The sequence below is a fragment of the Cicer arietinum genome, chromosome 1, assembly GCF_000331145.2.
Source record: "Cicer arietinum cultivar CDC Frontier isolate Library 1 chromosome 1, Cicar.CDCFrontier_v2.0, whole genome shotgun sequence".
NCBI lineage: Eukaryota > Viridiplantae > Streptophyta > Magnoliopsida > Fabales > Fabaceae > Cicer > Cicer arietinum.
This window is the reverse complement of record NC_021160.2, coordinates 49,554,282-49,575,169: the sequence shown is the minus strand read 5'-3', so window position 1 is coordinate 49,575,169 and position 20,888 is coordinate 49,554,282. Positions and strand designations below refer to the sequence as shown.

At 29.9% G+C, this 20,888-nt stretch overlaps 4 protein-coding genes across 9 annotated transcripts; 2 read left to right on the top strand and 2 right to left on the bottom strand.

Moving 5' to 3' along the window:
* Positions 1–1,832: 1,832 nt before the first annotated feature.
* Positions 1,833–2,586, bottom strand: LOC101500783 (photosystem II repair protein PSB27-H1, chloroplastic). The gene has a single exon (XM_004487249.4). The coding sequence runs from the start codon at positions 2,520–2,522 to the stop codon at positions 2,001–2,003; it is 522 nt and encodes a 173-aa protein (XP_004487306.1). The 5' UTR covers positions 2,523–2,586; the 3' UTR covers positions 1,833–2,000.
* Positions 2,587–7,681: 5,095 nt separating this feature from the next.
* LOC101501099 (probable protein phosphatase 2C 52) lies at positions 7,682–11,642 on the top strand. The gene is made up of 6 exons (XM_027337552.2): positions 7,682–7,988; positions 9,253–9,692; positions 9,783–10,118; positions 10,439–10,556; positions 10,647–10,870; positions 11,085–11,642. Exons 2-6 carry the CDS (start codon positions 9,516–9,518, stop codon positions 11,559–11,561), a joined length of 1,332 nt encoding a protein of 443 aa, XP_027193353.1. The 5' UTR covers positions 7,682–7,988; positions 9,253–9,515; the 3' UTR covers positions 11,562–11,642.
* Positions 11,643–11,839: 197 nt separating this feature from the next.
* On the top strand, positions 11,840–13,022 carry LOC101501414 (putative cell wall protein). Its single transcript, XM_004487251.4, has one exon. The coding sequence runs from the start codon at positions 12,193–12,195 to the stop codon at positions 12,571–12,573; it is 381 nt and encodes a 126-aa protein (XP_004487308.1). The 5' UTR covers positions 11,840–12,192; the 3' UTR covers positions 12,574–13,022.
* Positions 13,023–15,562: 2,540 nt separating this feature from the next.
* Positions 15,563–19,545, bottom strand: LOC101502057 (protein SYM1). 6 transcript variants are annotated; one of them, XR_012162332.1, is made up of 7 exons: positions 18,893–19,545; positions 18,113–18,253; positions 17,929–18,042; positions 17,674–17,847; positions 16,914–17,025; positions 16,348–16,429; positions 15,563–15,926 (listed from the first exon to the last, which is right to left on the bottom strand). XR_012162332.1 is itself a non-coding variant. In XM_004487254.4 (7 exons), exons 1-7 carry the CDS (start codon positions 19,223–19,225, stop codon positions 15,921–15,923), a joined length of 966 nt encoding a protein of 321 aa, XP_004487311.1. In that variant the 5' UTR covers positions 19,226–19,539; the 3' UTR covers positions 15,563–15,920. The 6 variants fall into 6 exon arrangements, 4 of the variants coding, with proteins under 4 accessions (XP_004487311.1, XP_027193451.1, XP_073222178.1 ...); XM_004487254.4 differs by having other exon boundaries at positions 16,914–17,029; positions 18,893–19,539; XM_027337650.2 differs by lacking the exon at positions 15,563–15,926 and adding an exon at positions 16,020–16,205 and having other exon boundaries at positions 16,914–17,029; positions 18,893–19,544.
* Positions 19,546–20,888: the final 1,343 nt, after the last annotated feature.

Sequence of the window (20,888 nt, the reverse complement as noted above, 5' to 3'; positions counted from 1 at the left end):
GTCGGTGTAAAATTCTTTTACACTAACATTACACGGTTGTTGCACTCAATGAATATTTTGAGAATATAATTTTATAAAACGTGTATCTCATATTTCTTATCTCTAATGCAATATTAAAATAAAACTGTGAATGATAAAAATGAATTGCATGGATTAAAAATTAAGGTTATGGTGCAAATTCAACCGAAATCCATCATTTTTTTTAATAATTAGTGTGTAAATTTTGAAAGTAGTATATCTGAAGGGTGGTCAATATGGGACATAACCCCTTCTTCCTCAAAACTTAGTATGTATTGTATTTATATAATTACTATGTCCTTAATATTAAAAAAATATATAAAAGAAAAATTGCATTTATTTCTCTTTAAATGACAATAACACACTCTCTAATTTTGAAAAATCACTCACCTCCCAGCTCACTACAAAAATTGTATCAAATATTTTTGTCACACTTACATTTTTCCATATCATTTACTAGATGACACAACTAGAGTTTTCGCTAAGACTATTTTCTTAGTAACACAATTAGAGTGTCTATTCTAGTTTTTGTTGTTGTTGATAAATGACAGATAAAATTGAAATAGTAGCAAATAACAAATGTTATGCATAATATTTTTTTTAATCAACATAGGGGATGTGTGTGTTTTTTTAAAACTAGAGGGAGTGTTAGTGTCATTTATGGTGACATCAGGGGAAATAAATGCAATTTTCTCATAAATAAATCATCAACATACATATATATTATTTAAAAGTTCACAAAAAACATTATTTAAATTTGAAAAATACATTAATACATCTCTCAAATATTATTTAGATGATTAATATGTCTCATTTTAAGAAGAAAAAAAATACATTTTTAGTCTTTTAGATTTAGTTCAATTTTCTTTTAAATTTATTTTTTCTCAATTCGATCCTTTAAACTATATTCGTTTACAATGTTAGTTTTTAAGATATAATAAACTACACATGTGTAGTCTTTAAAGTTTAATTTTTTTCTTGAATTAGAATCATAAAATGTTAAATTTAATCAAAACAATATAACAAGTTGATTGTTCAACCTACTTTATATAAGAAGGAATTTAAATATATTGATTATGTAGATAGACATTTATTATCTTATTTTTAAAATTATACACATGTTTAAATTGTTGTAGAGAAAATAAAAAATATATAGACCATTTATAAGTTTTAATAAATGTTTTCAAAATGATTAGTGTGAGAAACATATTATTGCAATATTTGGTAGAATTTTAAATTATTAAAAAATTTCAATTAAACTAAATGATTAAAAAATTTCAATTAAACTAATTGTTGTCGATGATTGAGATAAAAGACTCATGATACAAACTTCAAAAATTAATGATGCAAACTAAATATAACTTAAAAACCTAAATCGATATAAAATAAACTTAAAAAATTTAAACAAAAATTGAATTAAACTTAAAAAACTATAAATATAATTTTCTCTTTTAAAGTAAAATTATCTCATTAATAGATAATGTGTTGAAACATAAATCAGTTAACTTCAACTCGATTTAAATAAAATAAAAAACTATTCATTCAAGATCAACACCATGTTTCACCTCAAACAATGTGAAACATAGAACTTTTAAAATAGCACTCAAAATCAATATTTTGAAAAACTAAACAGAAATTGGCAAAACTTCTGATCATGGTTCAAATGTTTTTAGTTGAACCACTCAAATAACCAAACCATAGACAATAACACAATGCTATAAAACACACACAATTAGTTAATTTCCACATTAAAAAAAACCTATTTTTAATGTATGCAATTATATGCATAATCTTCTCCTTTTATATTATTAACATAAAAAGTAAGCCTCATAATGTAATTTAAGTTTTGGATAGATACAACAATACAAAAACACCAAATTAAAAAAACAAGAATCTAAAAATAGAAACAGAGGAATGAAAACAAAAATTCCTTTCCTCCAAGTACACTAGCTGAGAGCATAAGTGGTTATTTTGTTATCTCCTTATCTTCCCCTTTTAAGTGATTTCTCAGCAACTTCAACTTCCTCCAAAATCCTTGCCCTTCTCTTAGCAGGAATAGGAGCCGTTGGTCCAAAACTAATATAATGACCCGAAACAGCATTTAGTGCAGAATACATATCTCTAAAAGAAGCTCTTGCAAGAAGTGCTTTTTCTCTCCTATACTTAGCAACCCAAGAGTTTGAACTATCTCTTAAATCAGCAACAGCAGAAGCAACATTTGGGTCAGTTTTATCCATTGTTATGGTTGTTCTCACCTTGCTTATTACTTCCTCTGTTTCTTTCACGTACTCTTCATCTGTAGCAGCAAATGCAGGGGTCACGTGGATGACAAATGTGGTGGCGATGATGGAGGAGGTGGTAGATAGGAATTCACGCCGGCGTTGGTGTACGGTGGTGGTGGTGGTGGTTGGTGTTAAGGTGACGGAGATGGTGGTTGGTTTGGTTTTGATGGGTGGGAGAGATTTGGGTGTGGATGTGGGAGTTATGAGTGTTGGAGAGGCCATGGTGGTGTTGAGAGAGAGAGAGAGAGAGAGAGAGAGAGTGGGAGAGAGAGATTTTGTGATGTGTTTGTAAGAATTGGAACAAGTATTGGGTTATTGCCACGTGGGCTTATCGTCTTATCTTTGGTTTTGGTTTTTGGATGAGAAAGCAACCAATGGTTTGTAAGGTATAGATCCATGTTCTAACGTGTCATCATAGACTTCTTGTGATGGAACAAATCAAATTCAATAATTCAACTCTACTTCTAAATTCAAAATAACATTAACTATGTGTAGATTAATACTTTAAATCGTTTGAAAGTGTAAATTTTTTGAATAATTTTAAGTTAATATTTATATTTTTTAATTGATTAGTTTAGACAAATTCTTTTGTTTAGTTTAAAGAAAGTTAAAATTGACAAAAAGAAATATTTATCTCAATATTATTATAAAGAAAAATATTACTTTTATTATTTATATAAAAATTAGTTAAACATAATTAATGTTTACAAATCAATTTTATTAAATTATTTTTTTAATGTTAAATGTTTGATTATATGCATTAAATACTTTTGAAATAAATAAATAATATATTAGAAATAATAACAGTAAATGATGTCAATTTTTTTTTATACTAATGATCAAAATTTAATTTTTTTTGTTTTTTTTTTATTAATGGTGACCCTATTTTTTAGAAGTTTTTCTTTTCTTTTCTTTTACTCTAAGTATTGGAGGAGTTTTGAGATTGTACCATATGATTGGAAAAACTCTCTCATACTCAACATTTTAGGAAATTTTATCTTGGGCTACCACCTTATATCTATACCCTACAAAAATTTTAGAATTTCAATTTTACCTTTGAAATTCTTTATTATTTTATACATTTAAATTTATCTTTTTTTCATCATTCGAAATTTTTTGGATCAATCAATCTAAATTTTTCAATATGTAAAAGATTTTTAGTAATTAGTAGAATTTTTTTTATAAAATTTCTGATATAAAATTTTGAAAAAGCGCGTATCAAAAATGTATGGTTTCAAGTTTGTTGGTAGTTATCAAAAATATTTTTTAAATTTTTTGATAGTTTTAAAAAATTTTAAATTAGTTTGAAGGTAAAGAGGTTTGTATCAAAAAAAAAAATTCTGGTTAAATAAAAAAAAAAGTTAACACTCATTTATGTATCAGAAAAATAAAATGATATTTTAAATAAAAATAACAACTTTTAATATTTATATAAAATCAAATATATCAATTCATTACATTTGTGGGGTAGGAGTCTAAAATGGGAGGTACATGTTATAATTTCCAATATTTTATAGACAGAAGAAGGCCCAATTGTTGCTTCCCTCAAATATTTATTTATTGGGTCCACTTAAAAATATAGCTTAAAACATTGAGACCTATTAGTATCATATTTTTAAAATTTTGTATCTCATACCCCACTACCCCACATTTTAGTTAAACTACTTATTTTTCTTTTTATTAAAAAAAATATAATATGTTTTTTCACTCCACCAAATTCAACTTTGTATTTTTATTATTTTTTCAAAATACAAATTTGTATTTAAAAAATTCAAACTTTACGTTTGAATTTTTTTTTAATAAATTTTTACATAACACATTGTGTTTTGAATAACTTAAAAAAATTCAGAATACAAATGTATTTTGAAAAGTTTAAAATTTGAGTTTTTTAAAATTAAAAATGTTAAAATTGAATTTATTTTTTAAGTGGGAGCAAGGTATAATTTAGTGAATAAGAGGTAAAACTTTCCATTTTTCTAAATGTCCTTTTAAAAACTCCGAACTACTTTACCTCAAATTAAATACCAAATATTTATCACTGGAATCTAATGCAAGTAATTGACATGTTAACAAAATTAAGTATTTAGATTACATTAACAATCTAATATTGAACTTTGTTGGGTAAAAAGTGGTTTGTAGGTTGTGTTGCAGCTTCTGTTGTTGGTGCATCAATCTGTCCCAACCGTGTGTTTGCCCATGATGCACACATTCGATGAGAAAGGTAACGTTGGGTGGCGATTGGCTCAACTGGTTCGGAATTAATATAGTGATACCAAAGGTAACGTTGGTTTGTTTTTACAATGGATCAAACCATCTATGAGTCCATTGAAATATAATATTGATGCTCTTCTCTCGCCATACAAACTATGTTGGTTTAGGTATTTGAATTTGGGACGAGATTGGTAGTTTTGATTTGACTAAAATAAATTAGATATTTATGAATTTTTTTTGTAAAAAAACCGATATAACATTGCACAAGTCCTCTAATTAGGAATTAATCAGTTTTTGCCTTCTACATAAATCGAATTCATAACTAAGAGAAAAGTAATCTCCATTCATTTTTACTACCAATTTCAGTATCATGTAGTATCTTATATAAACAAAAAAAGTGATTCACCATCTTTTAAGAAAATTAGTTGAGTTTATCTATTTTTCTCATACCCTACAAAAATTTTAGAATTTCAATTTTACCTTTGAAATTCTTTATTATTTTATACATTTAAATTTATCTTTTTTTCATCATTCGAAATTTTTTGGATCAATCAATCTAAATTTTTCAATATGTAAAAGATTTTTAGTAATTAGTAGAATTTTTTTTATAAAATTTCTGATATAAAATTTTGAAAAAGCGCGTATCAAAAATGTATGGTTTCAAGTTTGTTGGTAGTTATCAAAAATATTTTTTAAATTTTTTGATAGTTTTAAAAAATTTTAAATTAGTTTGAAGGTAAAGAGGTTTGTATCAAAAAAAAAAATTCTGGTTAAATAAAAAAAAAAGTTAACACTCATTTATGTATCAGAAAAATAAAATGATATTTTAAATAAAAATAACAACTTTTAATATTTATATAAAATCAAATATATCAATTCATTACATTTGTGGGGTAGGAGTCTAAAATGGGAGGTACATGTTATAATTTCCAATATTTTATAGACAGAAGAAGGCCCAATTGTTGCTTCCCTCAAATATTTATTTATTGGGTCCACTTAAAAATATAGCTTAAAACATTGAGACCTATTAGTATCATATTTTTAAAATTTTGTATCTCATACCCCACTACCCCACATTTTAGTTAAACTACTTATTTTTCTTTTTATTAAAAAAAATATAATATGTTTTTTCACTCCACCAAATTCAACTTTGTATTTTTATTATTTTTTCAAAATACAAATTTGTATTTAAAAAATTCAAACTTTACGTTTGAATTTTTTTTTAATAAATTTTTACATAACACATTGTGTTTTGAATAACTTAAAAAAATTCAGAATACAAATGTATTTTGAAAAGTTTAAAATTTGAGTTTTTTAAAATTAAAAATGTTAAAATTGAATTTATTTTTTAAGTGGGAGCAAGGTATAATTTAGTGAATAAGAGGTAAAACTTTCCATTTTTCTAAATGTCCTTTTAAAAACTCCGAACTACTTTACCTCAAATTAAATACCAAATATTTATCACTGGAATCTAATGCAAGTAATTGACATGTTAACAAAATTAAGTATTTAGATTACATTAACAATCTAATATTGAACTTTGTTGGGTAAAAAGTGGTTTGTAGGTTGTGTTGCAGCTTCTGTTGTTGGTGCATCAATCTGTCCCAACCGTGTGTTTGCCCATGATGCACACATTCGATGAGAAAGGTAACGTTGGGTGGCGATTGGCTCAACTGGTTCGGAATTAATATAGTGATACCAAAGGTAACGTTGGTTTGTTTTTACAATGGATCAAACCATCTATGAGTCCATTGAAATATAATATTGATGCTCTTCTCTCGCCATACAAACTATGTTGGTTTAGGTATTTGAATTTGGGACGAGATTGGTAGTTTTGATTTGACTAAAATAAATTAGATATTTATGAATTTTTTTTGTAAAAAAACCGATATAACATTGCACAAGTCCTCTAATTAGGAATTAATCAGTTTTTGCCTTCTACATAAATCGAATTCATAACTAAGAGAAAAGTAATCTCCATTCATTTTTACTACCAATTTCAGTATCATGTAGTATCTTATATAAACAAAAAAAGTGATTCACCATCTTTTAAGAAAATTAGTTGAGTTTATCTATTTTTCTCAAAATAATACAAAAAGTAATTGAGTTCACTAAATAGTCTCTCATTAAAACTTTTTTCTTTGAGAATAAAAGAAATTATTGAAAAATAAAATTTCTATAAATTAATTTTTTTATACAGAAAAATTAGCTTTATTCAAATACTAAGGTAGCTCATTTTTCTACCCTGAATGCCCTCTAAACTTGTCAATGAGTTGTATTTTATGGGTTTTTGAGAACATACAGAATGAAAAAAAGAAACCATCAAATATTATAAATGAAAAGAGGACAATCAAATTCATCATGGTTTGAAATATTTCCCATTCATATTTTGAAATCAATAAGGAAAAAAAAAACAAGCTAACTATATACATAAATGAAAAATTACCAAATCAAATTTTAATCCAAACAACCGAACTAATTTCTTTTACATATGATCAATAATAAAAAATAACGTAAGATTTATAATTTTTAATCTCATCTATTTATGAAAAAATATTTTTTAATAATGATTCATGTTGACTAGATATGGTATTTGACTTGGCCAATTCAATTACTTGATGACAAGTCATATGTAAAGTCAAGAGGATGTTGAATTTGTTGATAACCTCTACAAGTCACTTATTCAAAATACAATATCCACTAAATATTCATTGTTGAAGATTTCAACAACCACATGAAATAAAAACTTAAAAAAAACTAAAATATTGCGGAAATCAATATGCTACACTAAAAAGTAAATTGTTTAAGTGATTTTATACCCAAAAAATAACCTTAAACTACCCTTCAACAACAAATGAAAAGAAAAAGAATACTCTACATAAATTTAGAGATTTTAATATTAAATACGACACAACCAATTAAATTTTATTTATATTTAAAACCATAATATTTTTGTTAATTATATTAAAGTAATAATAATACTTTATATTTTTCAACACTAATTCAAACCTTTATTTTATTTCTATCTTTCTTTTTATGAAATCATCCATGTGTCACATCTATTCTGTTCCAAAATGTATAGAAGAGCAAGAGTGTATGAGATGAGACAGTAGAGAGAGAGATAAGGAGTATTTATTAGTTTTTCTACTTTATTATCACTCACTCCTACTCCTGTCTTTCTCACTCACTGCTTTTGCAATTAATAAATTCACACAATTTTGTTACTCTTCTTCTTCCACACAACACCCATGACCCACCACACACCTTATTACTAATACTAATTCTGTCTTCCTGCTCCCATTCCCTTACTCTCATCTTCATCCTCATCCTCTTCCTTACTTTTTCTAACCAATGTACTTCTACTTCTACTTCTACTTCTCCATCTTCACCTTAATCTTTCCATTTTTGAACCACCATTCAAATCATTGTTTTCTTCTACACTATAATATAGTGCATGTTTAATATTTTCTATTGTTGGTATGTTCTGTTAAGTTTTTATTAAGACAAAATCCTAAATATAATCATATGTGTCAATCTCATGTTATGTCAAATACTGAGACACATGAAGTGTTTTGTACTTAGATTCTTATTATAAGTCATTCTCTTCTCAATGTATTGAAAGGTTCAGTTATTGGAGAGTTTCTTAAATATTTCCATTCATTTGAAATCAGACTTAAATCCTCTACAACTGATGTAGGGGATTCATACATTTTCTTAAACTATTTTTTACTTCATTTTATCTGATACAATATGTTATTATTATTTTTGTTTTTGGTTGATTTGATCCTCATCTTTTTTTTTTTTTAATTTTTTTTTTATCACTCATTCATTGGTATACTATTGCGACTTTTGTTGTTTTGTTTTGTTTTGGTGGTTAGTTAGTATGATGATTACGTAACACACTTACTTGATTGATCTACCAATGTTGTTTGTCTTGTCGGGTACCTCTTTGATTCTCGGTTGACATTATCATAATCACACATTTTCTTTCGTCTTTTTCTGTTTTTGCTTTTTCACTTTGTATTTCTCTGCTACACGGAACTAGAGTTTGTATTTTGTGCTACTTTGTTGCAGAGATTAAGCCAGGAAACAAGAGTTAGAAAGAAAACAAAAATTCATGTTTCAAGTTTGTTTTTAACTAAATAAATAAATGTTTTTTTTCTTTCTTTTCTCATAGCTATTATTTATTCCATTTCAGATTTCAATCTCATTTGGGTTAGTTACTTTATTCAAGTGTATTAATTAATACTAGTTTTGTAACTTTTGTTCTTGTATGTTTTCTATTTTCTAGATGTTGTTTCTATGCAAGTGTTGAATGGTAGATAGAAGAAACACTTTAGATACTTCTGTGAGGAAACTTGAATATTTCAAATGTGTGTTTTTGTTTTGCATTTAGAGATTCAATGACCTTGATATTAATTTGATATTGGATTCCATAAAGGTATATATTTGTGTTTTCTTTCTTTGTCTTTGTTTTCTTCAAAGTTTTATTGCACACTTCAATGATTTAATTTATCTCAAATTCTTCATTTCGATGAGGTCAATGTCAATTCTAGGGAAGGACAAATAATCAGACAGATTTTTAGTATATTCTATTGCATGTTCACATGAATAAGACTTTTATATTCATATAATTGACCATTTTCTTATCTTGTAATTTGTTTATTACATTTAGATAAAGGCTTGATCCTTTCATATACCTAATGTATTAATATTAAATTCATGTATCTTTTTCTTTCAGCCGGTTTCCTTATCCATTCATGTAGCTTCCGGCAAATTGTGCATTTGACCAAGCAAGAAAGATTCTAGTTTTCAACAGCAACAAGGTGAAAATTGTTTAATACTTTCTACAATGAAAGAATCTTTGGAATCAAGATAGCTTACTCAGTTGACTATACTTGGAAATTGGAATCTCATAGTTTCAAGTGAGATCTATAGTGAAAAAGCAAAGAACATGGCATGATTATTTTCATCTAACGTGTTATTCATTTTGGAACTGATAAAATGGGGTGTTGTGTCTCAACAAGTAATGAAGACACCACTTTTGATCATGTTGTCTCTTTGCAAAAGTTACAATCTTTACCAAACAGAATATGCAGCAATGGAAAAAGTCGGTCATCTTGTATATTTACACAGCAGGGTCGTAAGGGTATCAATCAAGATGCCATGATTGTATGGGAAGTAAGTATTTTCATGTTATGGTTGATCTGATGATGTTTGATTCTCATTGAATGAAATTAACATCCTAGTTTTGATCTTTGTTTTCTTTAGGATTTCATGTCAGAAGATGTTGTTTTTTGTGGTGTATTTGATGGCCATGGTCCACATGGACACCTTGTCGCGCGCAAAGTTAGGGACGCCTTGCCAATAAAATTACTTTCGTTTTTGGATTCGAGGCGAAATGGCTCTGGTAAAGCTTGTTTTAAGAGGGATATAAAGGATGAAAGTGGAGAAGTTGAGAAGGATTTGTCTGCTGAGGATGAGGTGAATTCTATGTGGAGAGAAGCTTTCATGAAGTCATACAAGGCTATGGACAAAGAGCTGAAGTCTCATGCAAATTTGGATTGCTTTTGTAGTGGGAGCACAGCTGTGTCTGTAGTGAAGCAGGTAGTTCAAAGAGAAGCATCTATCCTCTTGGTTTTGTTTCTTTTATGAATTTTTCTTCTTTTATGAGTCAGGTTGCTCGAGCAATTTAGGTAATCTTGTAAACTAACTCGTAGTATTTAAACACATGTTATAATTTGTAATCCTAACTTTGAACAATAGCACAAAGGTATAGTCATTCTGCAATTGGAGACATAGGCACAATTGACCAAACTCTACTATAAAATCTTGTGTATTCTTTGTTTGCGTTTTATCGCATGCATTTGTTTTCATTTGAACCGGGGTTTCTGTTCTAACAATTTCTTATTTTCTTCACTTTTCAGGGTTTAAATTTGTTCATGGGAAATATTGGTGATTCGAGAGCAGTCATGGGATCCAAGGATAGCAATGACTTGATGGTGGCGATTCAGCTGACCGTTGATTTGAAACCTGATTTGCCAAGTTTGTCATACAACATCATCATTCATCCTATCTATGTTTTTAAGCTTGTTGTTAATGTTTTCAAATTTTGATGTAAAAATGTTGTTACAGGAGAAGCAGAAAGAATCAAAAGGTGTAAGGGTAGGGTATTTGCATTGCAAGATGAGCCAGAAGTTCCTAGAGTGTGGTTACCTTTTGATGATGCACCTGGATTAGCAATGGCTAGAGCATTTGGAGATTTTTGCTTGAAGGAGTATGGTGTGATTTCTATACCTGAATTTTCTCACCGGCTTCTCACAGATAAAGATCAGTTCATTGTTCTCGCCTCGGATGGAGTAAGAAGTTTCAGTTTCAATTTCAATTTCATATCTATTAATTATTTGGCTGTTCAATTTGTTTTTGGTTATTTTGGAAACAAAGGACTAATTTGACACAAAAAAAGATATATGATTCGTTACAAACTTTAAATTAAATTAAAGGACAGGGTCTTCTTTTAAGAAGTTTAATGTTAGTGTTCAAACCTCGTGTCTTCTTTTGGTGTTTGTGCAGGTTTGGGATGTTTTGAGCAATGAAGAGGTGGTGGAGATAGTATCATCAGCGCCGAGTCGATCATCAGCAGCAAGGGTTCTGGTGGAATCTGCAGCGAGAGAGTGGAAACTTAAATATCCAACTTCAAAAATGGATGACTGTGCTGTTGTGTGCCTATTTTTGGATGGTAAAATGGACTTAGAATCTGATTGTGATGAACAATGCTATTCTTCCGCAACCTTCCAAAGCAACAACCATTCGGGTAATTCAGTTGAGTCAGGCGATGGTCAAAAGTCCGAGCCGTCACTGCAAAGGAACTTCACTGTCAGAACCTCAAAACAAAACGAAACATGTGTAGGAGGAAGAGGAGAATCTGTTGATGTTGAAGATGGAACATCATCAGCTGAAGATCAAAACTGGTTAGGTCTAGAGGGTGTCACCCGAGTAAACTCATTGGTGCAACTTCCTAGATTTTCTGAAGAAAGGCCTAACTTTTGAATTTTGTTTATTCATGTTGGAACTCTTTGTTGTAATGCCTATAGCAACACAGTGAATTCAAGAAGGAATTTTTGGGGTTAATTACGTTTAGTAAACGATGATCAATTAAAATCAAGAATGATATAATATAAGACATTCTTTTATAGCCATGTTAGTGATTAGTTTGTTAGAGATCGAACATTGGACTTCCGTCTTAATTTGCAGCATCTCACCACTGTTCTAAAAATGAGACAACATTAAGAATGAAGTAGAAGCAATTCATAGTTTTCTTCATATAGATTTACCATGTGAAGGCTTCATTTAGTAGCCGCTATAAAATTGGTGAGTGGTGACACCTTGTTTTACAAATAGCATGTAATTAAAGTTAGGCCAAAATAACACTTACCATTTTAAAGAAAGTACTGTACTGCATTTCACTGAGCCACAAAATATCAACCACCATATGAGGCTGCATGCATACAAGTCATTTTGCCAATGCAATGCTATTGGCATTTGTACAAAAACACTTAACTCACCGCAAAATTTCACACCAAACTCAACAGAACATTTTGGAACTATATAAAATGCAGCCACTATCTTCTAGTTTCAAACACAAAATCTCATCTCAATATTCACAAGTCTTGTGAAAAAAATGGCTTACAAACCTTCCTCTTTCCTTACACTAATTCTCATCACCAAAATCTTACTTTCCATTACTTGCCAAGCACGCAATATTATTCCAAATAACTCAAACATCAATGACAAGAAAGAGCCTCAATGGTTTTTCCATTTTGATGGTGTTCCAAACTTCGGGGGAGTAGGGTTGCCGCCTTTGTTTGATTCTACACCTCAAAATCCAGACAATGGTAGTGGCGGTGGAGGAGAAGGAACGGGAGAAGGATCATCACCACCTAGTAGCAGTTATGTTCCAGGTGGTGATGACACCTTTGTCCCAAATCCTGGTTTTGAGGTTCCAGTTCCTAGCAGTGGTGGTGTGGTTCTGATTCCAGTTCCAGCAGCAGTTCATCCTTGAATTTGCTCAGTTATGAGCCATCATGCATTACTGTATTAATTAGGCCTAGTTTCTAAGCATCCTTATGTTTTTGACAAATTTGCATATTTTTACTCGGACTGAGTTTGGAAGTACCATAGTACCCATATTGTGATTTTGACAAAAATTACACTTTAGAGTTTTAATAAAATCACGATATTAACGTGATTTCGTCAAAGACACCGTTAATCCAAATATGTACTGAATACCCATCAATTTCGATTTGCACCCATTACTAAGTGCTCGGAGTACACTATTTGTTACATGATATGCAAAGCCATTGTGTGTAGCCCCCCCTTTTTTTCTAGTTGCTGCTATTGTTTATGTGGAGCCTCCGTCATAATTAAATATTCTCACAATCTCAATTGATAGTGTTACCTCTATAGAAAATAATCATATTTAAAATTATGAAAATTTGCTAATAGTGAATATTTTTCAAGTTGATTTTATGTTACTAAAAAATTGCAAGGTAATATGCTTCTCACTGTCCCACAAGTCAATGTAGGGAAAGGTTCCAAACGGCATAAATGTTATGTAACCTTGTAAAATATAAATTAAATACTAGAGTATTGTTGGTGCAACAATTAATGGAGTTGCTAGCTACTAAGGTACTACCATGTGAACAGTATTATGAATTTTATTTTTGGAAATGAGAGATATGACCTACAATGGTCCTTATCTTGTAGAAGGAAAGTCTTGGTATAGCAGCTGTAGTTGCTGCCTTGTGATTAAGAGGTCACATGTTTTTGGGTGCATCTGCAATAGTCAATACACCCAATATGGATCTGACTCTTTCATGGACTTTGCTATGTGGATGGTTTTTGTAGCACAAATTTGTCCTTCTAAGAAATAATTAATAAACACATTTTTTTTACACTCTTGAATACATTTTTCATAACTGGTTTGTTTTTAAAAAATTAATTTATTTGTTTCCTAAATTAATCACATTTTAAGTAATGTGTTAACATTTTGGGAAACATGGTTATCCAATGAAGATTCATATGGTGTATTTTAACAACTATTTTCAAAATTGTGAGTAGAATCTTACTATGAACTGCAAGATACATAACTAGTAAAATCTATTTTTAAGTAAAAATTAGTGACATAGCTAAATTATAAATTGATATTTTATATTCAAATCTCGGAACAGTTTAAACTTCAAATCAGAAATTAAATGACAAAAAAAATATTTACTATACAAAGTTGACAAAAAAGTAATTGGCTACATTAGTTTAGATAGTGATCATTAGGACTCAATATGATATTTATGTCTAAAATAAATACACACTAAGAATTTGTATCTATTGAATTCGATTTTGTAACAATTCATATGAACAAATCCAAACACTTCCCTCTCCTTCACATATCACAATGAACAATAGAAGTACTTCACATAAATGCAAAGTTGGTGAGCAATCAATATGCAAGCAACCACACCAAACTACTACAAGTCTCACATGCAACATAGTTGTTTGTGGTCTTCATCTCTTATACCCCACCCCAAACCACCAACCAGAAAACAATTAGTAATTAAAAACACATACAATCTTTATCTCCTAAAGTCCACTCCAAGAAAAAAACATTTTTGTGTTGAGTAATGAAATAGATAACAAAAAACAAAGGAAATTTGTTCTGCTATCACTATCAATTTTTAGTTTCAGCGATGTATTGTTATCTTGATTTTAACTATCATCCTTTTTTTTTTATCATTGTCAAGCAAAAAGGTAACGAAATTATGAAAGCAAAAAAAGAGTATGGTAACAAGAGATCAAATGTAACACATAAGAAAAAATGAAATCAATGTAGTGTAAATTTTGTAATTTCAGAGCAAAAGATTCTCCACACAGAAAGTTGATAAATTCAAGCATTACTCTTAAGATACATAAATTTTGGATGGGCACGCTACCTAGTTCAGAACAAATTAGAAGAATCATAATCAAACACCAACTCTCGAACGTTGTTTTGGAATTTTTTTTATAGGAGATTATTTCCATCACACTTTTTTTAGAAATCACGGTGATAATTCATTCCATTCTTACATAGATTGTGCATTTCATTTTAATTAGAGTTATAGTTCGATAACTTTTTATTTGTAAAAAGAAAAAGTACTGTATTTTTTTCATTCTAATTTTAGTTGTATAACTAACTTTTAATTTTGGTTTAGTTCATTTAACTAATAACCTTTTTAGTAAATTTAGTGTTCTTTTAAAGAGTTAAATAAGTTTTTATTTTTATTTTTATTTTGGTATAATAATTACATTATTTAGTCTGAAAATTATCATACAAATAGTTTTGATCCATACTAAAATGTCAAAACATATTTTTCAGTGATTTTTTTCATACATGTTTACAAAATTTTAAAAATTTCATCTACAAAAAATAAGTTCAAAATTTAATTTCTGAATTCATATTTTTGTTACTCCTTTCTTTAGTTTATGACGTTTAAAAGAATTGTATTTAAATTATTCTTTAACTCTAAATTTTTTTGGAGGAGCTTTTCATCATATTTTAGCGATACATGCAAAAATTCATTCAAAATTTTAAAAATTGAAGAACAATTAAAATACTTTTAGAGAAAATAAGATTTGCCCTGTCTGATTAAAAACAATTACACTCACATCCAATATGATTCATGTATTTCACCATATTACGTTATTACACTCCATTTACTCCATTTTTATGATAAGGTATGACAAAATGAATTACTCACATTGAATGTCATTGTGAATATTTTACATCCACAACACATAAAAAACTTATTTAATTGTTTTTAAAAAATAATATCCTCATTTTTTGTTACACAAGTAATCACATAGCACTATTGAAGATCAGTATCCTATTATTACCCTAATAATCTCACATTCCAAATACAGCTGTACCATATAGTACATGAGCAGAATATCATCTTTGTGCTTAGATTGATTACTTTCTGGTTATGTGCAGAAAATTAAAAATTGTTGAGAGACTGAAATTGTAAATGTAATGCTTAAATATATATTAATTACATGAGCTTTTTCACATTTTACAGCATAGTATGTTCTTTATACAGAATTACAGATAATAAACGAATTGTATTATGTATAAAGATCACAACCTAGACTTGTATAATTTTGTATAAGGAGCCAAAGGATGCACAACTAGTATAACTGTATTCTGTATCAGATTACCACCAAGACTTTTAACCCTACTTTTCTAAGGTTGTTCAATATTTTGGACCATCAACTCAGATTGTTTGAATTTTAAGCCAAGGAATCAAATGCTTTTGCAAGGTTGACGATCCTCGTGACTTCCACGAACTTATATAGTTTTCTCCCATATGTTTTCTCGTTTTATTCCTGGAAGTACACCAAATATAGTAGACAGAAAGAAAAAAAGAAATAATTAGCTCAATAAAAGAGACAAACTTCATGGTTTGGATGAATGATTTACCCGATCTTGTCAAGCACTGGCAACTAAGTATGTTTGAATCGGTGGAATGAAGTGGAATAGAATGTAATGGAATAACATCCATCTTTTTAAACCTAACTACTCTATTCCAATCTATTTCACTTCATTCCCCAGTATACCACCAATGCAAACATAACTTCAGAATCGTATTTGTAGGTATGCAGGCACTGAAACAAGTATGAACTATTATTACTGCTCAAATGTGCTGATTAGTGTTTTCTCTTTACTTAATGATATAAGTATCATAAGGACCCTCTGAAACCTTAAAACATTGGAGAAGAATAATACAATAGTCTGCTTAGTTCTTACCTCAGAGTTCTGGCTTGAAGTAGATGACATTGTTTCTGACACTTCCTCAGATTTTCGGGATTGTGAATTCTCATTTGAATATCTAATAACAAAACAAGATGGTGTAATGTTGCAAGGATTAGGATTAGAATCTTATTTCCAACTTTTTAATTATGACGATATGTAACACAAATTTTATGCTGTTTATAAAGTGTGCATCCATGTTAAAATGTCGTGGTCATGTTAGATAACAGGACTTCTATGTCTTTATCTACTCTACTTAAGGATAGTTACTCTTTCGCTTATTGTGTATTTATTTATTATATTGTTCTGTACTCATTATTCTAGTAACTGCAATCTTATTGAACCCTAGCAAACTCCTTCCCCTTTGTTTTGCCCTTTCTCCTCTTCTCTATGCATTATTACTTCTAACAAGTCAAACATCCTTTCTGAAATGAGAATTAATCACATGCAAGTATGAGATACTTGGCATCCAAAAGGGCATGAAAACACTAACACTGACTGGAAGGAAAAAAAAAGGTTATGTAATAATTCAATGATATGACAAATAATCCTAGAGAACTTACGTTGAAAGTATTGTGACCCAGATGAGCTCCACACAGTCCACCCAAAGAAGCCTTTGTTCCACAGGAACCACACCATAAGTAATCAAATGAGCAAAAGGCCAAAGCTTCCAACCTGCCTGTGAAGCAATATTAGTGTGAAATTGATAGGTACTAGGTTTGTGCCCTAGACCAATAAATGGGCCAAATAGAGAATTGGTTACAAATTACAATTTGTTTATGAGGCAAATATGTTAGTGAGGAAACATAAAGATATTAAGGACAGGGTAGCAAGGGTCGAGACATTCAGTATATTTTCAGTTAGAACCATATAGGTTGGGCAGCGAGATTATCATCTCTTCTCTGAGGAGCAAAAGCTCCGGTGCTACATGGGTTTTCTCTTCTGTAATACATCTTGTTTTCCATTAATAATACAGTTTCTATTTCACTTAATTTTCAGGGTCCTAACAATTGGTAACCTAGTACCTAACAGAAATTGTAGTCATCCAATCAAACAGAACAAAAATTGTTATTCAAACAATTGTCTTGAGGGGGGCAAAAGTATTATATAGTTAATTCATCCTTGAATTGTAGAAATTTTCTGTGTTCAATCCTATCGGATCTTTATAGCACCAACAAGTTGCCCTTACTATTCTTAACATGATCTTGATGTGTATCTCCAAGACATTACAATGAAATTAAGCTATGTGAACAAAGATGCGCGAGTAATTACAGATAACATCCGAAAATAGCATAAAGAAACAAAAACAATATAGCTTTGTACCGTAAGCATGGGCCAAAATGTTGATTTTAGTTCACCATATATGTCAGTGAAAGAGTCTAAACGCAACAAGCCCAACACTACAAAGTAGATGCTGTTCCAAATAGCTGACCACACAGTTTGATCAAAAGCAACTTTAGCAGGGACAACCCACCATTGTTGGAAAGGAAAAAGAGCCTGTGAAAACAATGCAAACAATTTTAACCCTTCACATAATAATAACCTAACAGTTCCAAACCAAAGATTTACAATAATCACCTCACACAGTTGGTAGTAATAGTGAGAAAGAGATCCATGAAGAGTAAACCCAACAAGACCTGATCTGAATAGCCGTGCTCGATCAAACTCGAAAATAGGCTTTCCTCCATAGCACTGTATATTTTGGTTAGTGGGAGTTATAAAAACCCTGAACAACATGAACATAGGCTAGTAAAAAACATACCTGAGCAATCCAATCTCCAATTGAGTAAACAACTCCACTTATTGCCATTTTAGCTAAAACTGGATTTGCTTTCAGAGATTGTTCATAGGCAATCCAATTGTGTTCAGGCACATACCTCAGTATCTCATAAAGTGTCCAACCCTGAATTATAAGACCCTAATTAGTTTTCAACTTCTTCCATATACAATACCAAAAATACACTAGATTCAACCATCTTCCCCATCTGTCTTTACTATTATCAATTGTAAAAAATGACTACTTTTGCAACCAACAAATTGAAAAGCTTAGAAGTATCATGTTTAACTATAAAGATCATGTCAGATTATAGCCATGACCAAATTAAAAAAACACGCAGCCACAAATTCAAAGCAAAGCAACAAGTTAAGAAGACATATTTATTTGTATAGATAGGATATGATTATAGTTATGATTATCTCATTCAATATCATTTGGTACAACCTATGAACAATTAACACATACACGAATATCAGACATGACACTAGCACTAACACTAACACTAACATGTACACACTCATAATAAATTAAGAAAATATAAGTGATGGAATCTAACTACACATGTCAATAATGTTGCATAGAGCACAACTCTACGACTAATAAATATTTTCTCCATCACAACATATAAACAAAAATTAGTGAATAAAATTGATGTATTTAAAAACAGCAACAATGAATGTGTTAATAATATTACTATGTTTATCAATAAATAGATAGATATTTTTAATTTGTTGGATATAAAATAGAATGGTTGATGACACTAACATGCCAGTAATCATGGTCAATAGTGAGCAATTTGGTGACAGCAAAAGCCCCAAATCCCAAAACGATGGTGGCATTGATGGCACGGCCGGTGAAGATATCATCAGAATCACGAGCAACATCTATGTCAGCTTTGGAAGAGGAAGAACCCTCCTCAAGGACTCGTCTGTTTTCTGACATTGAAACTGCTTCCCGATCCTCTGCAACGGAACGGACGATACGACATCGTTTTTTGGTTCGGGAGGAGAAGGAAGGTACGGAGCTGTGGGGCTTCGAGAAGGTTGAGGTTGTTGGGAGGGGAATGAGAGTTGGAGTGAAAAGAGAAGCAAGTGCCATGAGATGAAAGGAATTAAAGAAAGAGAAATTCAATTTGGATTAGGTGTTATTTTTTTATTTGACTTGATTGTATAGAGAAAGAAGATTCGAGTAGAGAATAATTTAATTATGTGGTTATTACATGGTTCGCGAAATCAATATTTTTCTTGTTACACATCACATATGAACCGTGTGAATGTGAAAGTGAGACTGGGAGGTGCAAATACAAATACATGTTAGGTGGGTGGGAACTCTGTCTCAACTGGAAGTGGCGTGGTGTTGTGTTGTGTTTGTGTTCATACATTTTTCCAGTCAACTTCAATTGGTATATCCCTCCCACTATTTCTCTCTTTCCAAACGAAGTGTAAAGGAGGAGGAAAACAAAGACGCTAAAGTTCACAACTCCGAATGAAATTTCTGGATCACTCTATCATGGCCCAGCCCATGTTAGGTTAAGGTACTTTTGGACTTGGACCTAGTTCAACTGGATCAAAATAAATTCAAAAAAGGTTATTGTTTATCCACCCTCAATATCTATTGAAAAAAATGAAAAATATTATCGAAATTATGTTTCTGATCGTGTTACAATCCAATTTTAAACAACTGAATGCTAAGCTTTTGGGAAATGCCATGTTTTTTTCTTATAAGAAGTATTGCTTTTTGAGAAAAAAAAAATATGTTGAAAAACTCAATTTCAAGTTTTTAAAAATAAAAAATATTTTGAAAAAGCCAATATTTAAGTTTGAGGGAAAAATATATTACGAACTCAAAATTTAATTTTTCTTTTAAATCTACATATTTGGAAAAACTCAATTTTTCAGTTTTGCATAATAATATTATTATTCTGAAAAACAAAAAAACATTAATACTCTCACAACTACCTCAAGGCAAAATCTAAGGTGGTTCCCACCTTTATAAATGGTCTATGACCTCGAAAAAAACATTTGAAATTTCATCGAAAATTAACTAGGAATCATAATATAATCCGCATTCGTAGATATCCATCTGAATCCGTTTGATTTGAGTGATGAAAATCCACTTTGGTTAGATGGGGTGCAGATTTCTCCAAAATTAAATTTCGAGGGTGGGGACGGGTTTGAGGTGATAATATCCACCCGGCACCCAAATTTGCTCCGCAAATAGTAATTTTTGAATTTTCGATACATATACATATTAAATATATATTTAATATTTTTTTAAATATTAAAAATTATAATCTTATTTTTATAGAAAATAATTTTTTATTTTATTATTGTCTAATAATAATTATTTTATTATATTAAAATAATATATATGATTTTTAAATTTATAATTTTATATATATAGATGGGTGCGTGTGGGCGGGAAAATCTGAAACACGTTGCGGACGGGGACGGGAATTTAAATTTCACATCTGCTATGAAACGGATGCGGATTTTACTCGATTAGTCGGATGCGAGGGTGGAGGAGGCAAAATCCGCCTCCGACCCGCCCCATTACCATATGCCTAAAATTAACAACATTATTTAAAGTATAAATTAACAAATCTTCTCATTTTTTACGTTTGAATTTTAATTCGATAAATAGAGTTTTGATAAATATATTTATTTTTATTTAATTTGATTTTAACTGAATTATTGTCTCAATAATAAAAATAAAAATTATTTAAAAAATATTATCGATCTTTATTAAATTTTTAACAAAC